Here is an 18,874-nt window from a genome sequence, read left to right on the forward strand (position 1 = left end):
ACTATGGATTCTAATAGTGCCAGCAAAATGATTTTACTTTGCATAATGCACCAGTAATTAACCCGGCAAATTTCCTTTGAGTGTCTCTTGTCTATCCCATACTTGGCTAGTGGTCTTTTTTTTTTTTATGCCCTTTATAACTCTAAATCACTTTCTTCATTTAGGAACATAAAAATATGTTGTGTATGACTTGGTTTGCTCATAAAATGGTCATATTTGATAAAGATGTGAAGGCCTGGGGGAGCAACACAGAAAAATTCAAGGGAGAAAGCAGGAAAGTCCTCAGAAACCTTTTTTTTTTTTTTTTCCCTCTGGGTCTTCATAGCTCTCCTCGACTCAGACACACAACCCATAATAATGAACACAGGCTTGGAATACACTCTGAGATTATTCTAGGGTGACTAGGGCTCAAGGTAATTGTAATTTTAAAAAATAGGTTTCACTGTTGTTTGGAACCGTCTACAATTCAATTTATCACAAAAGACATGAATAATGCTCTGAAAGAAAATGGACAGACTAGTGCTGCAAGCCTGGTTCAGCATTCCAGAAACATGCAGTTCTATGGATTCAACCAGTTGATAAGGACAGATTCAAATGGACTTGGAATTTCAGAATATGTAATCTTGGACACCAACTGGAAAGAATGGGAACTTTATAGTACTTACACTGTGGACATGGAACAGTGCCCCCTCGAGCAGATGCAAAATGCTGGTTTGCAGAAGGCAAGATCTGCCGAGTAGGTAAGGAATGGGAAATCACCGGTAGTCAATTTAGCTCAATTTGGGTTACAAGGGAACCTGTTTAGGAGAAGGCATATTTTAATATTGGAACACTCATAGCATCAGTCATTTGCATTCGGATGACATAAATATATTGGCACTCTACGTAGTTAATGTAAAATAATGACAATAAGTGGTACTTTGCAGTCTTGAATAACCATCCACAATTTAAAAGCTGCCCCCACTTGTTTTTAAAAGGATTCCACTCTCAGAAAGGGTACTCTAATAAGAGGAATGTATGAGCCTTCTCCTCAGTCTTTTGTAGGCTGCGATTGTTTCCCCTGCTAGAAAGATCATCTGTCCTTCCCCTGATATATCCAAATCCTGTCGACCAGGTCCCACCACAGAAATACCATATCTACACCTTCTCTTCTCTGAACTCCCATTGAATTAGAAGTCTGTGCCTCACAGCTTAGCACAAAATTGCTTTCAATTGTTTTTTTATGTATCGATTGTATCTCCCCCTCTCAAATAGACTGCTCCTTAGGGGAAGGGACCATAGCTAATAATTCTTATGCCTGCCTCCCCCAGACCGCCCAGCACAATTGGCATCCAATAACTACTTGCAGTTTGATTGACTGATGGAACCCCTGTAGCTTATGGAAGAGGGGAAACTCCATCAAATCTCTGAGAGTCAGAGGGGAACTTTGGAGATCCGTATTTTTTCTATGTAATACACCACACCTTTCTGAAACCAAATGCATATAGTTGAAATGGACTTTGGTTTCTATTTTGCTTTAGCATGACATACCCACCTACCTCTTTACTCACGCCATCATATATTTCCCTCTGAAATCTTAGTAATCCATCCAAATATTTAGCTTTTCCAGAGGCCAATTTACATCCTGATGAAAACACTAATTATCAAAACCAGGCTCACCCTTAAAGGACAAGTGCTATGTTTTATCTCTATAACTCAAAAAGTCTATGGGATCAGGTGAATTAAAAAGGTCTTTTGTTTTATGAAGGCAACATAATACTTACCCTTCACAGGTGAGATAACATATTTATTCTCAAGAACTCTATTGCCGTCCAACTTAAATTAAGGTACTCAAAGTTTTCCATTTGTGGACTTTTTCCTCCAAAGAAATACCTGGGTCAGCCTTAGTATGTGTGATTTGTTATTGTCAGAGTGGTGAGTGCTTTTGCTTCAGAACAGTGAAATTGCTTTCTGTGTCCATAAAGTCAACAAGACAGACTGTGCCGTGGAAAAATGGAATTAAGTTAGGTAGATGTGGCTTGATTTTAGAGTCACCAGGAAGCATGAGAAGTCGTTCTGTGCTGCCCTTTATTTACAGCCTCTCTCTGATAATGCCATTCTTCCTCTTGCTCTTGCTCTCTGCAGGCATTGATCCTGCCTTTGACGTGATGGTCTGCCTTGCTTTGCTTATAGCCCTGCTGTGTATTAATGGGTTTGCTTACTTTACAACGTACATTTTTGTTCTTTTTTTATATAAAAATGTAAGGCCATAATAATCTTGTTAATATTGATTTCCAGGAAGTCATATTATAGTACAATTGCCTCATTACATGACCCAGTGATTTTCTTTTTTCTATAGTGATTTACCATCCCTACTGGCCCCATTTAGGGTGAAGTGTTTTCATGATCCCAAGAATAACTTCCTGAGCTGCATTGTCAGTGTTGTTGCCTGTGAGTAGATCTGGCTCTCAACACTATCGTGAAATAAGAAAACTGGTAGTCTAGGGCCTGACTACTCCTCATCTGTGTTCCCTTTTCCACTGGCAGCGTCTCCTAATAACCACCTCCTTCCCCAAATGGTATGGACTTGTAGGAAATGGAGTTGGGGTATTTTAACAACTTCCAAGAATTAGGCAGACTTTGGCTAGAATCCTAGATTTAGGGATTATGGTACTAACTCACAGGATTGTAATAGGGATTAAACCAACTAAAGTAAGTAAAGCACCTAGAACAGTATCTGACTCATGGTAGGTACTAAACAAATGGTAAATCTCAACTCCTTCCGAGGCACATGGGACTCTCCCTGTTGATTGTTGGGAGCCCCAAATCCTTTGACACTCATGCCTTTTGCCCAGGGTATCATAGTCAAGATTTTTACTGTCCTTCTTCCTTGGAAAAAAGCTATCCTAGCTAATCATTAACATCATCATTATTATCAAGTCTTTGTCTTCCTCCCTTAGGTAGGTGACCAACTACTCTCATAAACTAATTCAGGATCTGGGATAAATGGCTGAAGATGGCTTAATATGACACCCCTTTCTTATAATCTTTGCATTTTAACAGTTGGAACTTCCCCATGTTAGGATGATTTGGGGAAAGTGAAAAATGAAATCAACTACAACCCTTCTACTTTACCCCTTCCACCCTGCAAACCATACCTTTGTTATCTCTTTGTAAGGGTGGTTCTGACAATAGCGTGACATGAACTTGGTAGAGAATGGAGTAGAGATATTTTGGTGAGTTTCAAGAAAAAAATGTCTCGAATGTATTAAGTAGCTGTATAAATTTAGACAAGATGCTAAACCTCTTTTGGCCAGAATTTTCTCATTTGGAAAATAAAGGAATTCAATTAGATGATCTTTAAGTAGACTTCCAGCTCTGATATTCTAATGAATCTGTGAAATCCTGGATTGAAACTATAACAGGTATTACTCTTAGTGTTTAATATGTTGGCATTGCTGTGAAAAAAAACACTATTATAAAATCTCAGTATTAGAAACTTGGTAAAGCCATACAGAGTAGTACTAGGTAGCTTGTGAATTGGTAAAACACCCTTGATAAAGATATCAGCTCAAAGGAAGTTTTTCTTTTAATTTCTGTGACTGTGAAATATCCCTGCTGTGGGGACAAAGCCAGGAGTGCAGTTTCCAGGCTCTTGGCCTCACATGGAAAGGTGCTCACTCGGGTAGCAAATGGCCATCAACTGTGATTGGATGGCTATCAGCTGTGGCTAGTTGGCCGTCAGCTGTAACCAGTGAGCCATTGGCCACTGATATAACTGCTGTAGCTACGCTATAGCAAATAGGGGCTAGCAAGAAGATGGTGGCTGAGCTAGCAAGAGCGGATTGCAGCTAGCAAGTGGGGTTGGTTGGTTGGCAGAGAGAAATGTATGGCGGGTTGTGGATCGTGTAGCTCCTGCTTCGTGTGTCTCCAACCCAGCTGCCAGCGAGACTGTAGTGGTATGACTGACTCCGTGTGGGGACAGAGCCCCAGAAAGCAATTTCCAGGCTTTCGGCCTCATGTGGAAAGTTGCTGACTCAGGTAGTAGATAGCCATCAGCTGTGGCTGGTTGGCCGTCAGCTGTAACCATTGAGCCATTGGCCACTAATATAACTGCCGTGGCTACGGAGGGAAGTCGAGGAGAGAGGAGGAGACTGAAGGAGAGTGGAGGAGAGTCGGTCGGTTGGCAGCAAAGCGGACAGCAGGTCGCACGTCATGTAAACCCAGCCTCCAGTGAGACCATAGTGGTATGACTTCCCTACCTATGGCTCCGTGGGTATTCCTTTTTGGCCTAGCCATATCCTGCGTTCTTGTGTGGGGAGTGGGACCAGAGACCCTGCAGGGTCCCCCACGTGACACTCCCCTATCTGTGGCTCCATGGGTGTTCCTTTTTGGCCTCACCATATCCTGCGTTCTTATGTGGGGAGCGGGACTACAGACCCCAGAAGAAACACCGTATGACACCCTACATGACACATGGTGCAGCGAGCAGGGTACGGTGCTGGCCAAAGCTCTCCAAAGGGCAGTGGAGCAGTTTGTGCGTATGAACACTCAGTCTCAGGAAGACCAGGAAGAGCAGCTGCTGGAGAGCTGGACCCCTGTGGAGGGGTGGGAAGACATGGACGGTTCTCCAACCAGCATAGGCCAGAGAAAGCAAAGGTCGTTGTGGCCCTGTGGGCTGGGAAGTGCTTACTGAGGCCCTCACCCCCAGGTTGGGGAGGACTTGGAGCCCTCGCCCTGTGGAGAGGGCACACATTGTGAGGCTAATGCACAGTCCTGGTGAATGACTGTGGACTATGGGGAATTGCCTTCCATCCCTAATTTAATGGACCGCTTGACAGTTTGCTTGGGAACATACCACCATGCAGTGGAACTGGTGGATGTTTGCTTTTGTGTCTTAACCGGCCACTGTTGAGAATATGTGAGACAGACTGACAGTGTCCTGAGAGGCCCTGGCTGTGTCCAGGAAGTCTGGCTGTGCCCAGAGAGAGTGGCAGTGCCCTGAGAGGCCCTGGCTGTGTCTGGGGAGACTGTGCTCAGAAGGACTGGTGGTACCCTGAAAAATCTTGGCTGTGCCCAGAGAGCCTGGCTGTGTCCAGGATATTGCATTCACCTCCAGGCTCCTCGCACAGGGCCCCTTGTGGAAGACACTTGTCGTGTAGATTGTGAGGCAAGACCTTGTAGGGGTGGAGTATGGGGACAGAGCCAGGAGTGCAGTTTCCAGGCTCCCAGCCTCATGTGGAAAGGTGCTGGCTCAGGCAGTAAATGGCCATCACTGTGATTGGATGGCCAATCAGCTGTGACTAGTTGGCCGTCAGCTGTAACATGTGAGTGGCTATGCTAGCAGCGGAATTGGGGGCTAGCGAGAAGATGGTGGCTGAGCTAGCAAGAGCGGATTGCAGTTAGCACGGCGGAGTGTAGTTAGCAAGTGGGGTTGATTGGTTGGCTGAGAAGCAGACAGCAGGTTGAAGATCATGTGGCTTCTGTTTCCTGTGTCTCCAACCCAGCTGCCAGCGAGAATATAGTAGTATGACTCCCCTACCTATGGCTCCGTTGGTGTTCCTTTTTGGCCTCACCATGTCCTGCGTTCTTATGTGGGGAGTGGGACCAGAGAGCCCGCATGACACCCTGCATGACACCCGCTCAGAACAGAAATTTAATGTCTTTAAGTTAGCTGCTGCCAAAGAATAAAGTAATTAACATCATTAGATATTTAGTGAAAATAAATGTTATTCACTCAAAAAGCTTCCCCTCTAGTGAGATTTGAGGGGTAATGGACTCCGGCTACCCAATGCCAGAACATCCCATGGCAAGCTGAGAAAAGGAGTTATTCAGCTGCTTATGTTAGTTGTTACCAACGCCCTGCTCCCTTACCCCAAATAACCAGTATTACTGGTCTTTCCCATGGGATGAACTGGTTCTTTGGGCTTGGAGTGAGCCCAATCTGCAATTCTTGGTAAGAGAAGGAAAAAAGAAAAAAAATCCTGGAGTTGGGAGGTGTGGGATTTGTTTGGAGCTTGTGGGTTGAAGGGAAAAGAAGCCTGGAGAAGAAAATGATTGGAGAGGGACATGATTAGAGATTAAAATGATTGTGAAGTGACATGAGTTTGAGACAATTGGTGCTTCAAGTGGTCACAGAAAACTCAGAGATGGGAGAGAAGCACATTATTTTCCAGAGTCACTAGTTCCCTGGTTCCTTAGTTAACAAAGCACAAAAGATGCCTTCTCTTTGCTGCCTACCTCTCTCTCTCTGCCCACCATGGCTGCAATCAGAAAAGCTGAGTGGCTGATGAGTTTCCGTAATAGGTGGTGATTACTTGCAGGAGAGTGACTCTCTATTCCTTCATTTTCTATATTTGGTTGTTTAAGTTTTTTCAGAATGAAAGACAGGCAAAGAATCCAACCACACCAAAACAAGGGATTCTTTGAACTCCTCCTTTCTCCCTCATCTGAACCAGATTGACTCTCCTTTCTATAAAGCTCTCCCATGCTTTGTAATACTAATGATGATAATGATAATAATGAGCCCTTACACTGTCACAGTGCTTCATGCATTTCCGAGTGCGTTCATATACATTCTCTCATTAGATTTTCAAAACAACTATATAAAAATGGGCAATGCAAAGACAATTTCCCGCTAAATAGAGAAGGTCACTGGGGGCGTGAAGAGTCAAATTATTTATCCAAGGTCATCCGGCTAATTCATGACAGAATCTGCACTACACTCCAGGTCTTTGGATTGGGAGTCCAGTTCTCTTTCTACTTGAGTGTATTCTGTAGCATGATTATTTTGACAGGTGTGCCTGCTTTAACACAATTCACTACACATATGAAACACATAAGTTAGGGAGTGATACTTTACTTTGCCAAAAGATTCATGTGCTCTACCCAAGAATTCACTACAGGGCTCTTTTAATTTTCTCTGCAGGGCAGCAGCTCCCACAGTGATAAGGGACATATTTGTTGGCAGACAATTAGAAACACATTGTTTGTTTACAAACCTGTGGAGTTACTGAGAAAAATGGATTGGGTTGCTGGTACTTAAAGCTACAGTGACACTGTAGACTTCTTAGAGCACCTTGACTAAGCACTTTGCTTCAGTGCTTGTTTACCCCACTCTGGCTGTGGGGACAGAGTCCCAGAGAGCAGTTTCCAGGCTCTCCGCCTCACATGGAAAGATGCTGGCTCGGGTAGTAGATGGCCATCATCTGTGGCTGGTTGGCCATCAACTGTTACCAGTTAGCCATTAGCCACTAATATTACTGCCGTGGCTATGCTAGCAAGTACGGATTGCAGCTAGCAAATTGGTTGGCAGAGAAGCGGAAGGTGGATTGCTGCTAGCAAGTGCGGTTAGCAAGCGGATTATGGATTGCGGATTGTGTTGATCCTACTTCTTGTGTCTCAACTGACCACCAGCAAGACGGGGGTGCAGGAAGACCCTTCATTGGGGTACTGGTGGATGTTTGCTGTTGTGTCTCCACCAGCCGCCAGCGAGAATATAGTGGTATGACTCACCTATCCATGGCTCCGTTGGTGTTCCCTTTGGCCTCATCATATCCTGCATTCTTATGCAGAGCGGGAGCTGAGTCCCTCCATGACACTGGCACTCAGTTTAAATGCATTCCACAGGGCGACCATTAAGTGGTTATGGAATAAAATGAAGCCAAACTCTAGCTGTCAGAGCCCCCAAGACAAAACAGAACAAAACAACCACATGGACTAATCCAAGGTTCCCTCTAGGTCCTGAAGTTGCCTAGTCAGCTCAACTGAGATTACCTACCTGGCGGTGTGGATAGACATCATAAACTCCTATGTCTAATAATTGATTTGTAGGAAATAATTACACTCCAAATTAATGGGCACGCTTGGAGAGAATCAGGTTTAAACTGTGTCTATGTAATGCTCAGACAAGAGACCAATTCAGTAAATTAAAAAAAAAAAAAGCCAGTCAGCCCAATTGTTTGGAATTGTGTAGACAAAGCAACCAACTGATTGCATTTTTTCACTTTTCAACCTGTTGCTTTGCCAATGCATAGATGCAACTTTGCAAGACAAGTGGTCTTGTGGATGGAAACCGGGGCCCACAGCAAGGGACCAAGTGTTTGAGTTCTAGGTTTGCCTCAGGCTAGGGGATCTCACACAATTTGCTTAATGTTTTTTTTTTTTTCCTAATAAAACCATAAAATCTTTAATTTCCCTTTATAGTTTCTTTTTTTTTAAATTTATTGGGGTGACAATTGTTAGTAAAAATTACATAGATTTCAGGTGTACAATTCTGTATTACATCATCTATAAATCCCATTGTGTGTTCACCACCCAGAGTCAGTTCTCCTTCCATCACCATATATTTGATGCCCTGTACCCTCATCTACCACCACCCACCTTACTCTCTGGTAATCACTAAACTATTGTCTGTGTCTATGAGTTTTTGTTTCTTCACTTGTTTGTCTTGTTCTTTTGTTGTTTTCAGTTTTATATGCCACATATCAGTGAAATCATACGGTTTTCAACATTTTCTATCTGACTTACTTCGCTCAGCATACTAATCTCAAGATCCATCCATGTTGTCGCAAATGGTACTATTTCATATTTTCTTATAGCAGAATAGTATTCCATCATGTATATATACCACAACTTCTTTATCCATTCATCTATTGAAGGACACTTTGGTTGTTTCCATCCATGTCTTGGACATCATAAATAAAGCTACAATGAGCATTGGAGCACATATATCTTTACCAATAAATGTTTTCAGAATTTTTTTGGTAGATACCCAGGAGAGGAATTGCTGGGTCATATGGTAATTCTATTCATAAGTTTTTGAGGAACCTCCACACTGCCTTCCGTAATGGTTGCACAAGTCTGCATTCCCACCAACAGTGTATGAGGGTTCCTTTTTTTCTCCACAGCCTCTCCAACACTTGTTACTATTTGTCTTGTTGATGATAGCCATTCTGACTGGTGTGAGGTGATATCTCATTGTGGTTTTTATTTGCATTTCTCTGGTGATTAGTGATGTTGAGCATTTTTTCATACGTCTATTGGCCATTTGTATGTCCTCTTTGGAGAAATGTCTCTTCAGGTCCTCTGCCCATTTTGTAATTGGATTGTTTGTTTTTCTGTTGTTGAGTTGTTTGAGTTCCTTATATATTTTGGATATTAGCCCCATATCGGAGGCAGTGTTTGCAAAAATCTTCTCCCATTCAGTTGGTTGCCTCTTTATTTTGTCAATGGTTTCTTTTGCTGTGTAGAAACTTTCCAGTTTGATATAGTCCCATTCATTTATTTTAGCTTTTATTTCCCTTGCCTTTGGAGTCAAATTCATAAAGTGTTCTTTGAACCCAAGGTCCATAAGTTTAGGACCTATGTTTTCTTCCATGCATTTTATTGTTTCAGGTCTTATGTGTAGGTCTTTGAATTACTTTGTGTTAATTTTTGTACATGGTGACAGAGAGCCGTCTAGATTCATTCTTTTGCACGTGGCTTTCCATTTCTCCTAGCACCATTTATTGAAGTGGCTGTCTTTTCTTCACTGTATGTTGTAGGCTTCTTTGTGGAAAATTATCTGTCCATCTATATGTGGGTTTATTTCTGGGTTCTTAATTCTATTCCAGTGGTCTCTGTGTCTGTTTTTCTGCCAATACCATACTGTTTTGGTTATTGTTGCCCCATAGTACAAGCGGAAGTCAGGGAGTGTGGTACCTCCAGCATTGTTCTTTTTTCTTTGGATTGCTTTAGCTATTCGGGGTATTTTGTATTTCCATACAAATCTGATGATTTTTTGTTCTATTTCTTTAAAAAATGCCCTTGGTATTTTGAGGGGGTTTCATTAAATCTGTATATTTCTTTGGGTAATATGGCCATTTTAACTATGTTGATTCTTCCAATTCATGAACACAAAATGTCTTTCCATTTCTTTGTGTCTTCTTCAATTTCTTTTACAAATGTCTTATAGTTTTCAATACTTATATAAGTATTTCACATCCTTGGTTAAGTTTATTCCTAGGTATTTTATTATTTTTGTTGCAATTGCGAAAGGAATTGTTTGTTTTTTCTTTTTCTGAGATTTCGTTGTTAGTATATAGGAAAGCAGTGGACTTTTGTACGTTGATTTTGTAGCTGGCAACTTTACTGCATTTGTTTTATTGTTTCTAATAGCTTTTTGGTGGAGTCTTTAGGGTTTTCTATATATAGCATCATGTTATCTGCAAAAAGTAACAATTTAACTTTTTCATTCCCTATTTAGGTACCTTTTATTTTTTCTCTTGCCTGATTGCTCCGGCTAGGACTTCCACTACTATCATGTTTTGCGGAAAATAAGACCTAACCAGAAAATAAGCCCAAGCATGATTTTTCAGGATGCTTGTAATATAAGCCCTAACCCCCAAATAATCCCCAGTTAAGATCGTCAGCCAGACGGACGCATTTAGTATGTCCTTTGCAACACACGACAGATGTATTGATTTATAAAATAATAATAATGTATAATTAAATATAAATAAATAATATTATTGACATTAATACTTAAAATAAATGATAACATAAATTATAGTTAAGTATTTGTAAATAACCAAGTGGACGCCTTTGGATGAGAGGTAAATTCCTAAGTAAACAGATAAACTTGAGACTTATTGCTGAATGACCAATTGGGGAACAGACACAATGCACAAAAACATGCGCACTGGATAATAAGCGGACGTGGTTGTTTGTGATATGAATCTTTACAATTCAATACTTCATGTGTTGTAACAGATGTACTTAATGCACTCCTGTGAAATAAAGAAATGTTTTCTGAATTTTGGTGCCTGCAATTTTTTGTCGCCTTTGTGTGGACCATCATTCTTAACTGTCATCATTTTTGTTGCCACTCCTGTCTCGTAAGTCTTCAATTAACACTTGATTAAATGGTTTAAAGGGAATAATAGTTTGACCCCCAGACAAGATGAGTGCTAAAAGACAGAGCTATTCCGTCGAGTATAAGAAAGGAATCATGGAGGACTCCTGGGGCAAGAATCTTATGGCTTTCTGCAAAGAGAAGAAGTTGGATCTCCAAATGGTTCAAAATGGCGAGCAGAGTACATAACCTCAGTCAACAGGTGGATGAGGGAAATGCTAAGAAGCGCAAGCGTGGATCAGGTCGGCAACCATTATTTCCTGAGCTGGAAGACATCATCTGTGAATGGATTGCTGACAGGAGAGCAAAGGCTTTGGTTGTGTGCAGGGCTGATATTCAAGCATTTGCCCTTGCAATGGCACCACAGTTAGAAATATCCCCAGAAGTATTGAAAGCACCACAACACTGGCTGGATAGCTTCCTTTAGTGATATGAACTCTCTTTAAGAAGATCGACAGCACTGTTGAAGGTACTGAAGTTATTAATCGTGCACTTGCATTCAAGTCCTTTGTTAATGGCATCAAATTTTCTAAATACCAACATGATTGGTATGGATGAAACTGCAGTGTTTATGGGCCAAGGATCTCAAACGACAATTGATCAGAGGGGTGCCTCATCAATGTACATTCTCTCCACTAAAAGTGCACGTGTTACCTGTATTTTTGGCAATTCGTCTGGATGGAAAGAAAGCCCCACCTCTAATCATCACTAAGAGAAAGAAAGATAAGGTTGAACATGTTTCAGGCATTTATGTTCTTGAAACCGAAAAAGCCTGGTGCACACAAGCAGTTATAAGGAAGTGGGTCGATTTAATGCTGCCACTTGTTTTGCGAAGTGGCCAAAGAGGTCTGCTGGTCTGGGATTCAGCCAGCGCTCACTGTGCTAAAGACATGAAGAACTTCCTTGCAGAGAGAAGAATAGATCAAATAATGATTCCCGCAGGAATGAGTGCCTATCTCCAGACTCCAGACTCTTGATATTGCAATAAACAAGCCATTCATTTGCACATGGAAATCAATGACTGCATTGAAAACAGAATGGAGAGAAATCAGCGTGGAAACTTTGTGAAGCCTAGCCTGTAAGAGATTGTGACTTGGGTGAAGAATCCATGGGATAAAATCACTGACAGCTGTGTTGCCAATGCACTACGAGCAGGCTACATGGAGAAGAAGTGCTCATTTAAGGAGAGCTCTGTTGCTGGACATGAGAGATTGGGGCCAATGGTTCTACAGGAAATGGAGTTGCAAGAAATTCAAGCTGGAATTCGGGGTTTGGGGAGTTATGACAGTGTTCCAGAAGAAGATGGCATGACTATTTGAATAAATGTAGATTTTTGTACATGAATAAATGTAGATTGTTGTACATGGAAAAATGAGACATCCCCTGAAAATAAGCCCCTAATGCGTCTTTTGCAGTAAAAGTTAATATAAGATTGGTCTTATTTTAGGGGAAATATGGTATGTTGAAAAGTAGAGGTGATACGGGACAGACCTGTCATGTTCTTGAACACAGAGGAAAGGGCTTCAGTTTTTCACCATTAACTATGATAGTAGCTGAGGGTTTGTCATGTGTGGCCTTTATTATGTTGAGGTATTTTCCTTCTATACCCATTTTATTAGGTGCTTTAATCATAAATGGATGTTGTATCTTGTCAAATGCTTTTTCTGCATCAATTGATATAATCATATGATTTTTGTCCTGTATTTTGTTTATGTGATGTATCACATTGATCCGTTTGCATATGTTGAACCATCCTTGTGCCCCTGGGATGAACCTCACTTGGTCGTGATGTATAATCTTTTTATGCATTGTTGCATTTGATTGGCTAGAATTTTGTTTAGGATTTTTTGCATCTGTATTCATCAGAGATATTTGTCTGTAATTTCCTTTTTGTGTGTGTTATCCTTACCAGATTTTTGTATCAGGGTAATATTGGCCTCATAAAATGAGTTATGGAGTATTGTCTCTTCTTCAATTTTTGGAAGAGTTTGAGTAGGACAGGTGTTAGTTAGATCCTCTTTCAATGTTTGGTAGAATTCACTAGTGAAGCCATCTGGTCCTGGAGTTTTGCTTTTGGGAAGGTTTCACATTATAGATTCAATTTCCTTACTGTTGTTCAGCCTATTTAGGTTTTCCAATTCTTTGTGATTCAGCCTAGGAAGGCTATAGGTTTCTAAGCACATGTCCATTTCTTCTAGGTTATTGAATTTGGTGGCATATAATCCTTCATAGTATTTTTGGATGATCCTTTGTATTTCTATGGCATCCCTGATTTCTTCCCCTCTTCCATTTCTGATTATGTTTACTTAATGTCTTTTCTCTTTTTATCTTAGTGAGTCTAGCCAAGGGTTTGTCAATTTTATTAATATTTTTAAAGAACCAGTTCTTTGCTGCATTATTTTTTTCTGTTGTCTTTTTGTTCTCTATTTCATTTAATTCTGCTCTGATTTTTATCATTTCCTTCCTTCTGCTGACTTTGGGTTTCATTTGTTCTTTTTCTAGTTCTTTAAGGTGTAACATGAGGTTATTTATCTGGGATTTTTCTTGTTTCTTAAGATAGGCCTGTAATGATATAAATTTCCCTCTTAAAACTGCTTTCGCTGTGTCCCCAAAATTTTGGTAGAATGTATTTTCATTGTCATTTGTTTCTATGTGTCTTTTGATCTCTCATTTCTTCTTTGACCCAGTTGTTCTTTAATAGTATGTTGTTTAATCCCCACATATTTGTGGCTTTTCCTGCTTTCTTTTTGCAGTTGATATTCAATTTCAAAGCCTTATGATCAGACAGTATGCTTTGGATGATTTCAATCTTCTTAAATTTGCTAAGGGTAGTTTTATGTCTCAATATGTGGTCTCTCCTTGAGAATGTTCCATGTACAGTAGAAAAGAATGTGTAGTCTGATGTTCTAAGACAAAATGCTCTATAAATGTCAATTATATCCATTTCATCTAATGTGTCATTTAAGGCGACTATTTCATTATTTATTTTCTGTTTGGATGATCTGTCCATAGCTGTCAATGATGTATTTAAGTCCCCTAGTATAATTGTGTTTTGGTCAATGTCTCCCTTCAGTTCTGTTAGTAATTGCTTAGTGTATTTCAGTGCTCCCTGATTGGGGACATAAATATTGATGACTGTTATGTCTTCTTGTTGTATAATCCCCTTTATCATTATGAAATGTCCATCTTTGTCTGTTACCTTTCTTATCCTGAAGTCTGTTTCATCTGATATCAGTATGACTACACCTGATTTTCTCTGAATACCATTTGCTTGGAGTGTCAGTTTCCATCCTTTCACTTTGAATCTATATTTGTCCTTGTAGCTGAGATGTGTCTCTTGGAGGCAGCATATGGTTGGGTTCCATGTTTTGATCTAATCTGCTACTCTGTGCCTTTTTATTGGTGAGTTCAGTCCATTTACATTTAGGGTGATTATTGATATATGAGGGTTTCCTATCATTCTATCTCTGGTTTTCTGGTAGGATGATGTCTCCACTGTTTCTTTGCCTTTTTGTTGCTGTCTATTATTTCAGTATGGTGATATTCTATGATTTTTCTCTCTATTTTTTCTTTTTATGTTATAGATTTCAACTCAGTTTTTTTTTTGAGTGGTTACCATTAAGTTTATGTAAAAGAAAGTTTCATATTTAGAGTATTCCATCTTCTTCAGTATACTTTCTCCATTCCCTTGTGCTGGTTCAGAACTTTACTCTTTCTCCTTTTATGTTTTTCAAAGATTATCCCTATTTATGCTGTGAGTTGATTTCTGTACTGCAGTAGCAAGTTGTCTTTTTCCTTTTTTTTTTTAAGTGTTTTTCCCCATTCTTTACCCTGTATGTTATGTTTAAGTGTATAGTGTCATTTGGTGTAGGAGTTGCCATTTCTTGCTTCTGTCTGTTCGTAATAGTACTCATGGTTTTGTATTCTTTTGCTTTTCTCTTTCAGGTTGAATAGTCTCCTTCAGTATTTCTCATAGTGCATGTCGTGTGTAAGAAAATTCCCTCAGCTTCTTGTGTCTGGCGAGGTCTTTATTCCTCCATATCTAAAGGATATCTTTGCTGGATACATTATTCTTGGCTCATAATTTCTGGCTTTCAATAGTTTGAATATTATGAATCCACTCCCTCTTGGCTTGTAGAGATTTTGTTGAAAAATCTGATGATAATCTAATGGGCTTTCCTTTGTAGATTACCATCTTTTTATTCCTGGATGCCTTGAGGATTCTTTCTTTGTTGTTAATTTTTGACAACTTCAGTACAGTGGGCCTTGGAGAAGGCTTATTGGGATTGAGGTAATTAGGTGTTCTATTTGCTTCTTGGATTCAAGGATCCAGTTCTTTTCCAAGTCTGGGAAGTTCTCTTTGACTCTTTGTTTGAATAAACTGTCTGTTCCCTTTTCCCTTTCTTCTCTTTCTGGTATGCCCATTATTCTTATATTGTTCTTTTCAATGGAGTCAGAATGTTCTCGTAGAGTTCTTTCATTTCTTTTAAGTCTCAAATCTCTTTTTTCTTCCATCCATATCATTTGCAGATTTCTATCTCCAATGTCCCTGATTCTTTCTTTCATCTGGTCAACTCTATTACCTAAGTTGCCTATTTCATTCTTCATTTCTTCTATTGAGTTCTTAATCTCCAGAAATTCTATATGGTTCTTTTTTAAAATTTCAATCTCTTTGGTAAAAATTTCCTTTTTGTTCTTTGATTGTGTTTCTGAGTTAATTAACTTGCCTGTCTGTGTTTTCTTGCATCTTGTTGAGGTTTTTATGAACTGCAATCTTGAATTCTCTGTGTTTAAGTCATATATTTCCATGTCTTTAAGTTCCTTTTCTGGAGACTTTTCACTTTCTTTCTGAGCTGTCTTGTTGCCTTGGTTATTCATGGCCATTAATGATTTATTATTTCTCTTCCTAGACATCTACAGGAATGGGTTCTGCAACAGGTTGATAGAAAGAGGTCTTTCTTTTGATTTCCAGTAGGTGTTGGTAGAATGTTTTATTTTCTCTCTGACTGCAGCCTTTTATTCTCTGATGCTGTAGTGTTATGTTTTCTCTGTGCTGTTCTGGCTTCTCACACAATGGGGGCATTTCCTGGAAGGTGGGCTTCTCCTGTGTAAACAGGTTGCCTGGGTCATAGGACACCACCTCCGTGGTGGGATGCGTAGAGCTTCTGAAGTTCCAAAGCTCTTCCTGCACCAGTTTCAGAGGCTCTGTTTACTCCTGCAGGGATCCGTCCATATTGGGTTGGGGTGGGGGTGGGGTGGATTGTGAGAGTTGGTCCAGAGCAATGGCGGCGAACCACCAGTGCAAGGCAGTCCTGTATCCAAGGCTCCCTCGCCTTCGCTGGAACTAGTTGGGCTTTGTGTCCGTGGCTGTGAGCCTCAGAACTGCAAATATTCTGTTCTTTTGATCCGACACTGCTACTGTTCTGCTTCTAGCACTGGGAGGGTGGGGGCGGGGTGAGCTCTGGGAGGGTACAGAGGGGGCGGCTAGTCTCAGTGCCTAAACCTTCCATCCTCTGTTCGGCAGTGAGGGTTTAAACCACTGTTTTCTCCTTTCTTCCCTCAGTCTTTGCTCTGTGGTCCCTGCCGTGAGCATTGGGTTCAGCCGTGGTATATGCTGATCCCTAAGGTGGGACTGTGGTCAATAAGCAGAGCCCTAGCAATCCAGTGCTTCCCTCTCCCACATCTGCGTTAGCTCTGGAATGCAGGGAGCTCGGAGCTTAGAGCTCAGGTCTGCATCCTGGTCCCACATGGCCTGCATCTCAGCACTTCCCACTTCCCTCCTCCCCTGCTTGTGCAATTTGCCCACCTTTAGGTGATTTCAATTGCACGCCTCTTTGTCTTGCTTGTCTGCTGTGCAGGGAGTCCTTTGTGGAATTATAGTTTTTCAATTTGTTGTAAATTCCAGGGAAGGAATCAAGGGGTTCAACTCACGCCACCATTTTTATGACATCCCAATTTTGTATATTTTTTAACTGCTATCATAGGGAAAATTAATCCTGGGTTTGCAAAACATCCAGACCCTTGTGACCCTCTGATATTATTCTTGTTTCAAGTGTCGTATAAATAAAATCCAGTTGATTAAAGGACCCAAAAGAATTCTACTGACTTTGCAGGATGTGACATTTATCAATCCCCATTTTGGCAGTAAGGTAAGGAGATTCCCTTTCTCTTGCTGTGCTGTCCAATATGGTATCCACAAGCCACAAGTGACTACAGAGCTCTTGACATATGGCTAGTCTGAATTGAGATGTGCTGTAAGAGTAAAATACACACTAGATTTAGAGGACTTAGTATAAAACATGTAAAACATCTCATTAAATTACATACATATATATGTATAACCTGTCAAAATGATAGTACTTTGCATATATAGGGTTAAATAAAGACTATTATTAAAATTAATCTCACCTTTTTCTTTTTATCTTTTTAATGTGTCTACTACAAAACTTAAAATTACATATGTCATGTTATATTTGTATTGGATGGTGCTATCTTAGAATAGTTTTGCAGAAGTGATGCAGTGCACTTTGAGCAATAATATAGCTTTGACTTCATATATTCCTTCTTTATAATTTGGATTTAACATTTGATTGCCAGCTCCTCAAGGGCAGAGGTACAGCTTTTTTTCTTTCTTTTCTTTTCTTTTCTTTTTTTAATGTTAGCCCATAGCACCTGACATGGTCCTAATAGTATAATAGGTGCTCATGAAAGTTTTTTTTTTTTAATTTTATTTTTTAACTTTATTGGGGTGACAATTGTTAGTAAAATTACATAGATTTCAGGTGTGCAATTCTGTATCACATCATCCATAAATCACACTGTGTGTTCACCACCCAGAGTCAACTCCCCTTCCATCACAATACATTTGATCCCCCTCATCCTCATCCCCCACCCCCCAACCCCTTTACCTTCTGGTAACCACCAAATTACGTTCCCCAGATTAATTTTCCAGCCCGTGGCCATCCTATGGTCACCGAATGCCCTCCAATCCCCTCACCCTCCCCCCCACCCCCCACCCCTCCCGCCCATCTAGCAACCCTCAGTTTTTCCTCATTGTCTCCCAAACTGTTTCTGATTAGTTCATTCACTTATTCTTTTCTTTAGAATCCGCAAATAAGTGAGATCATATGGTACTTATCTTTCTCTGTCTGACTTATTTCACTTAACATAATGTTCTCTAGATCCATCCATGTTGTTGCAAAGGTAAGATTTCTTTCTTTATGGCTGCGTAATACTCCATTGTATAAATGTACCACAGTTTCTTAATCCAGTCATCTACCGATGGGCATTTTGGTTGTTTCCATGTCTTAGCTATTGTGTATAGTGCTGCAATAAACATAGGAGTGCATAAAGATTTTTGAATTGAAGTTTTGGATTTCTCCGGATAGATACCTAGGAGTGGAATTACTGGATCATAAGGTAGTTCCATTTTCAGATTTTTGAGATACCTCCATACTGTTTTCCATAGCGGCTGCAACAGTCTGCAATCCCACCAACAGTGCACAAGCAATCCCTATTCTCCACATCCGCGCCAGCACTTGTTGTTTGTTGATTTATTGATGATAGCCATTTTCACTGGGGTGAGGTGGTATCTCATTGTGGTTTTTATTTGCATTTCTCTGATGGTTAGTGAGGTTGAGCATTTCTTCATATGTCTGTTTGCCATCTGTATGTCCTTTTTAGAAAAATGTCTCTTCAAGTCCTCTGCCCATTTTTTAATTGGATCGTTTGTTTTTTTTGGAGTAGAGTTGAGTGAGTTTTCCATAGATTTGTGATATTAATCCCTTATCAGATATATCATTGGCAAATATCTTTTCCCATTCAGTAGGATCCCTTCTTGTTTTATTGATGGTTTCCTTTGCTGTGAAAAAACTTTTTAGTTTGATATAATCCCACATGTTTATTTTTTCTCTTAGTTCTCTCGAGCGAGGGTATATATCAGTAAAAATCTTACTCCGGGTAATGTCTGAGAAGTTTCTTCCTATATTTTCTTCTAGGTAT

At 40.3% G+C, this 18,874-nt stretch overlaps 1 protein-coding gene across 1 annotated transcript in view; it reads left to right on the forward strand.

The window, feature by feature from the left end:
- The window catches only part of GUCY2F (guanylate cyclase 2F, retinal), a 115,765-nt gene that overhangs the window by 21,437 nt on the left and 75,454 nt on the right, over window positions 1–18,874 (forward strand). The window contains 5 exon segments of the mRNA XM_033132114.1: window positions 437–474; window positions 476–681; window positions 684–740; window positions 2,125–2,219; window positions 16,927–17,022. Of these exon segments, the coding sequence (XP_032988005.1) occupies window positions 437–474; window positions 476–681; window positions 684–740; window positions 2,125–2,219; window positions 16,927–17,022 (492 nt within the window).

Source organism: Rhinolophus ferrumequinum, chromosome X (genome assembly GCF_004115265.2).
Source record: "Rhinolophus ferrumequinum isolate MPI-CBG mRhiFer1 chromosome X, mRhiFer1_v1.p, whole genome shotgun sequence".
In the NCBI taxonomy this organism is placed as follows: Eukaryota; Metazoa; Chordata; class Mammalia; order Chiroptera; family Rhinolophidae; genus Rhinolophus; species Rhinolophus ferrumequinum.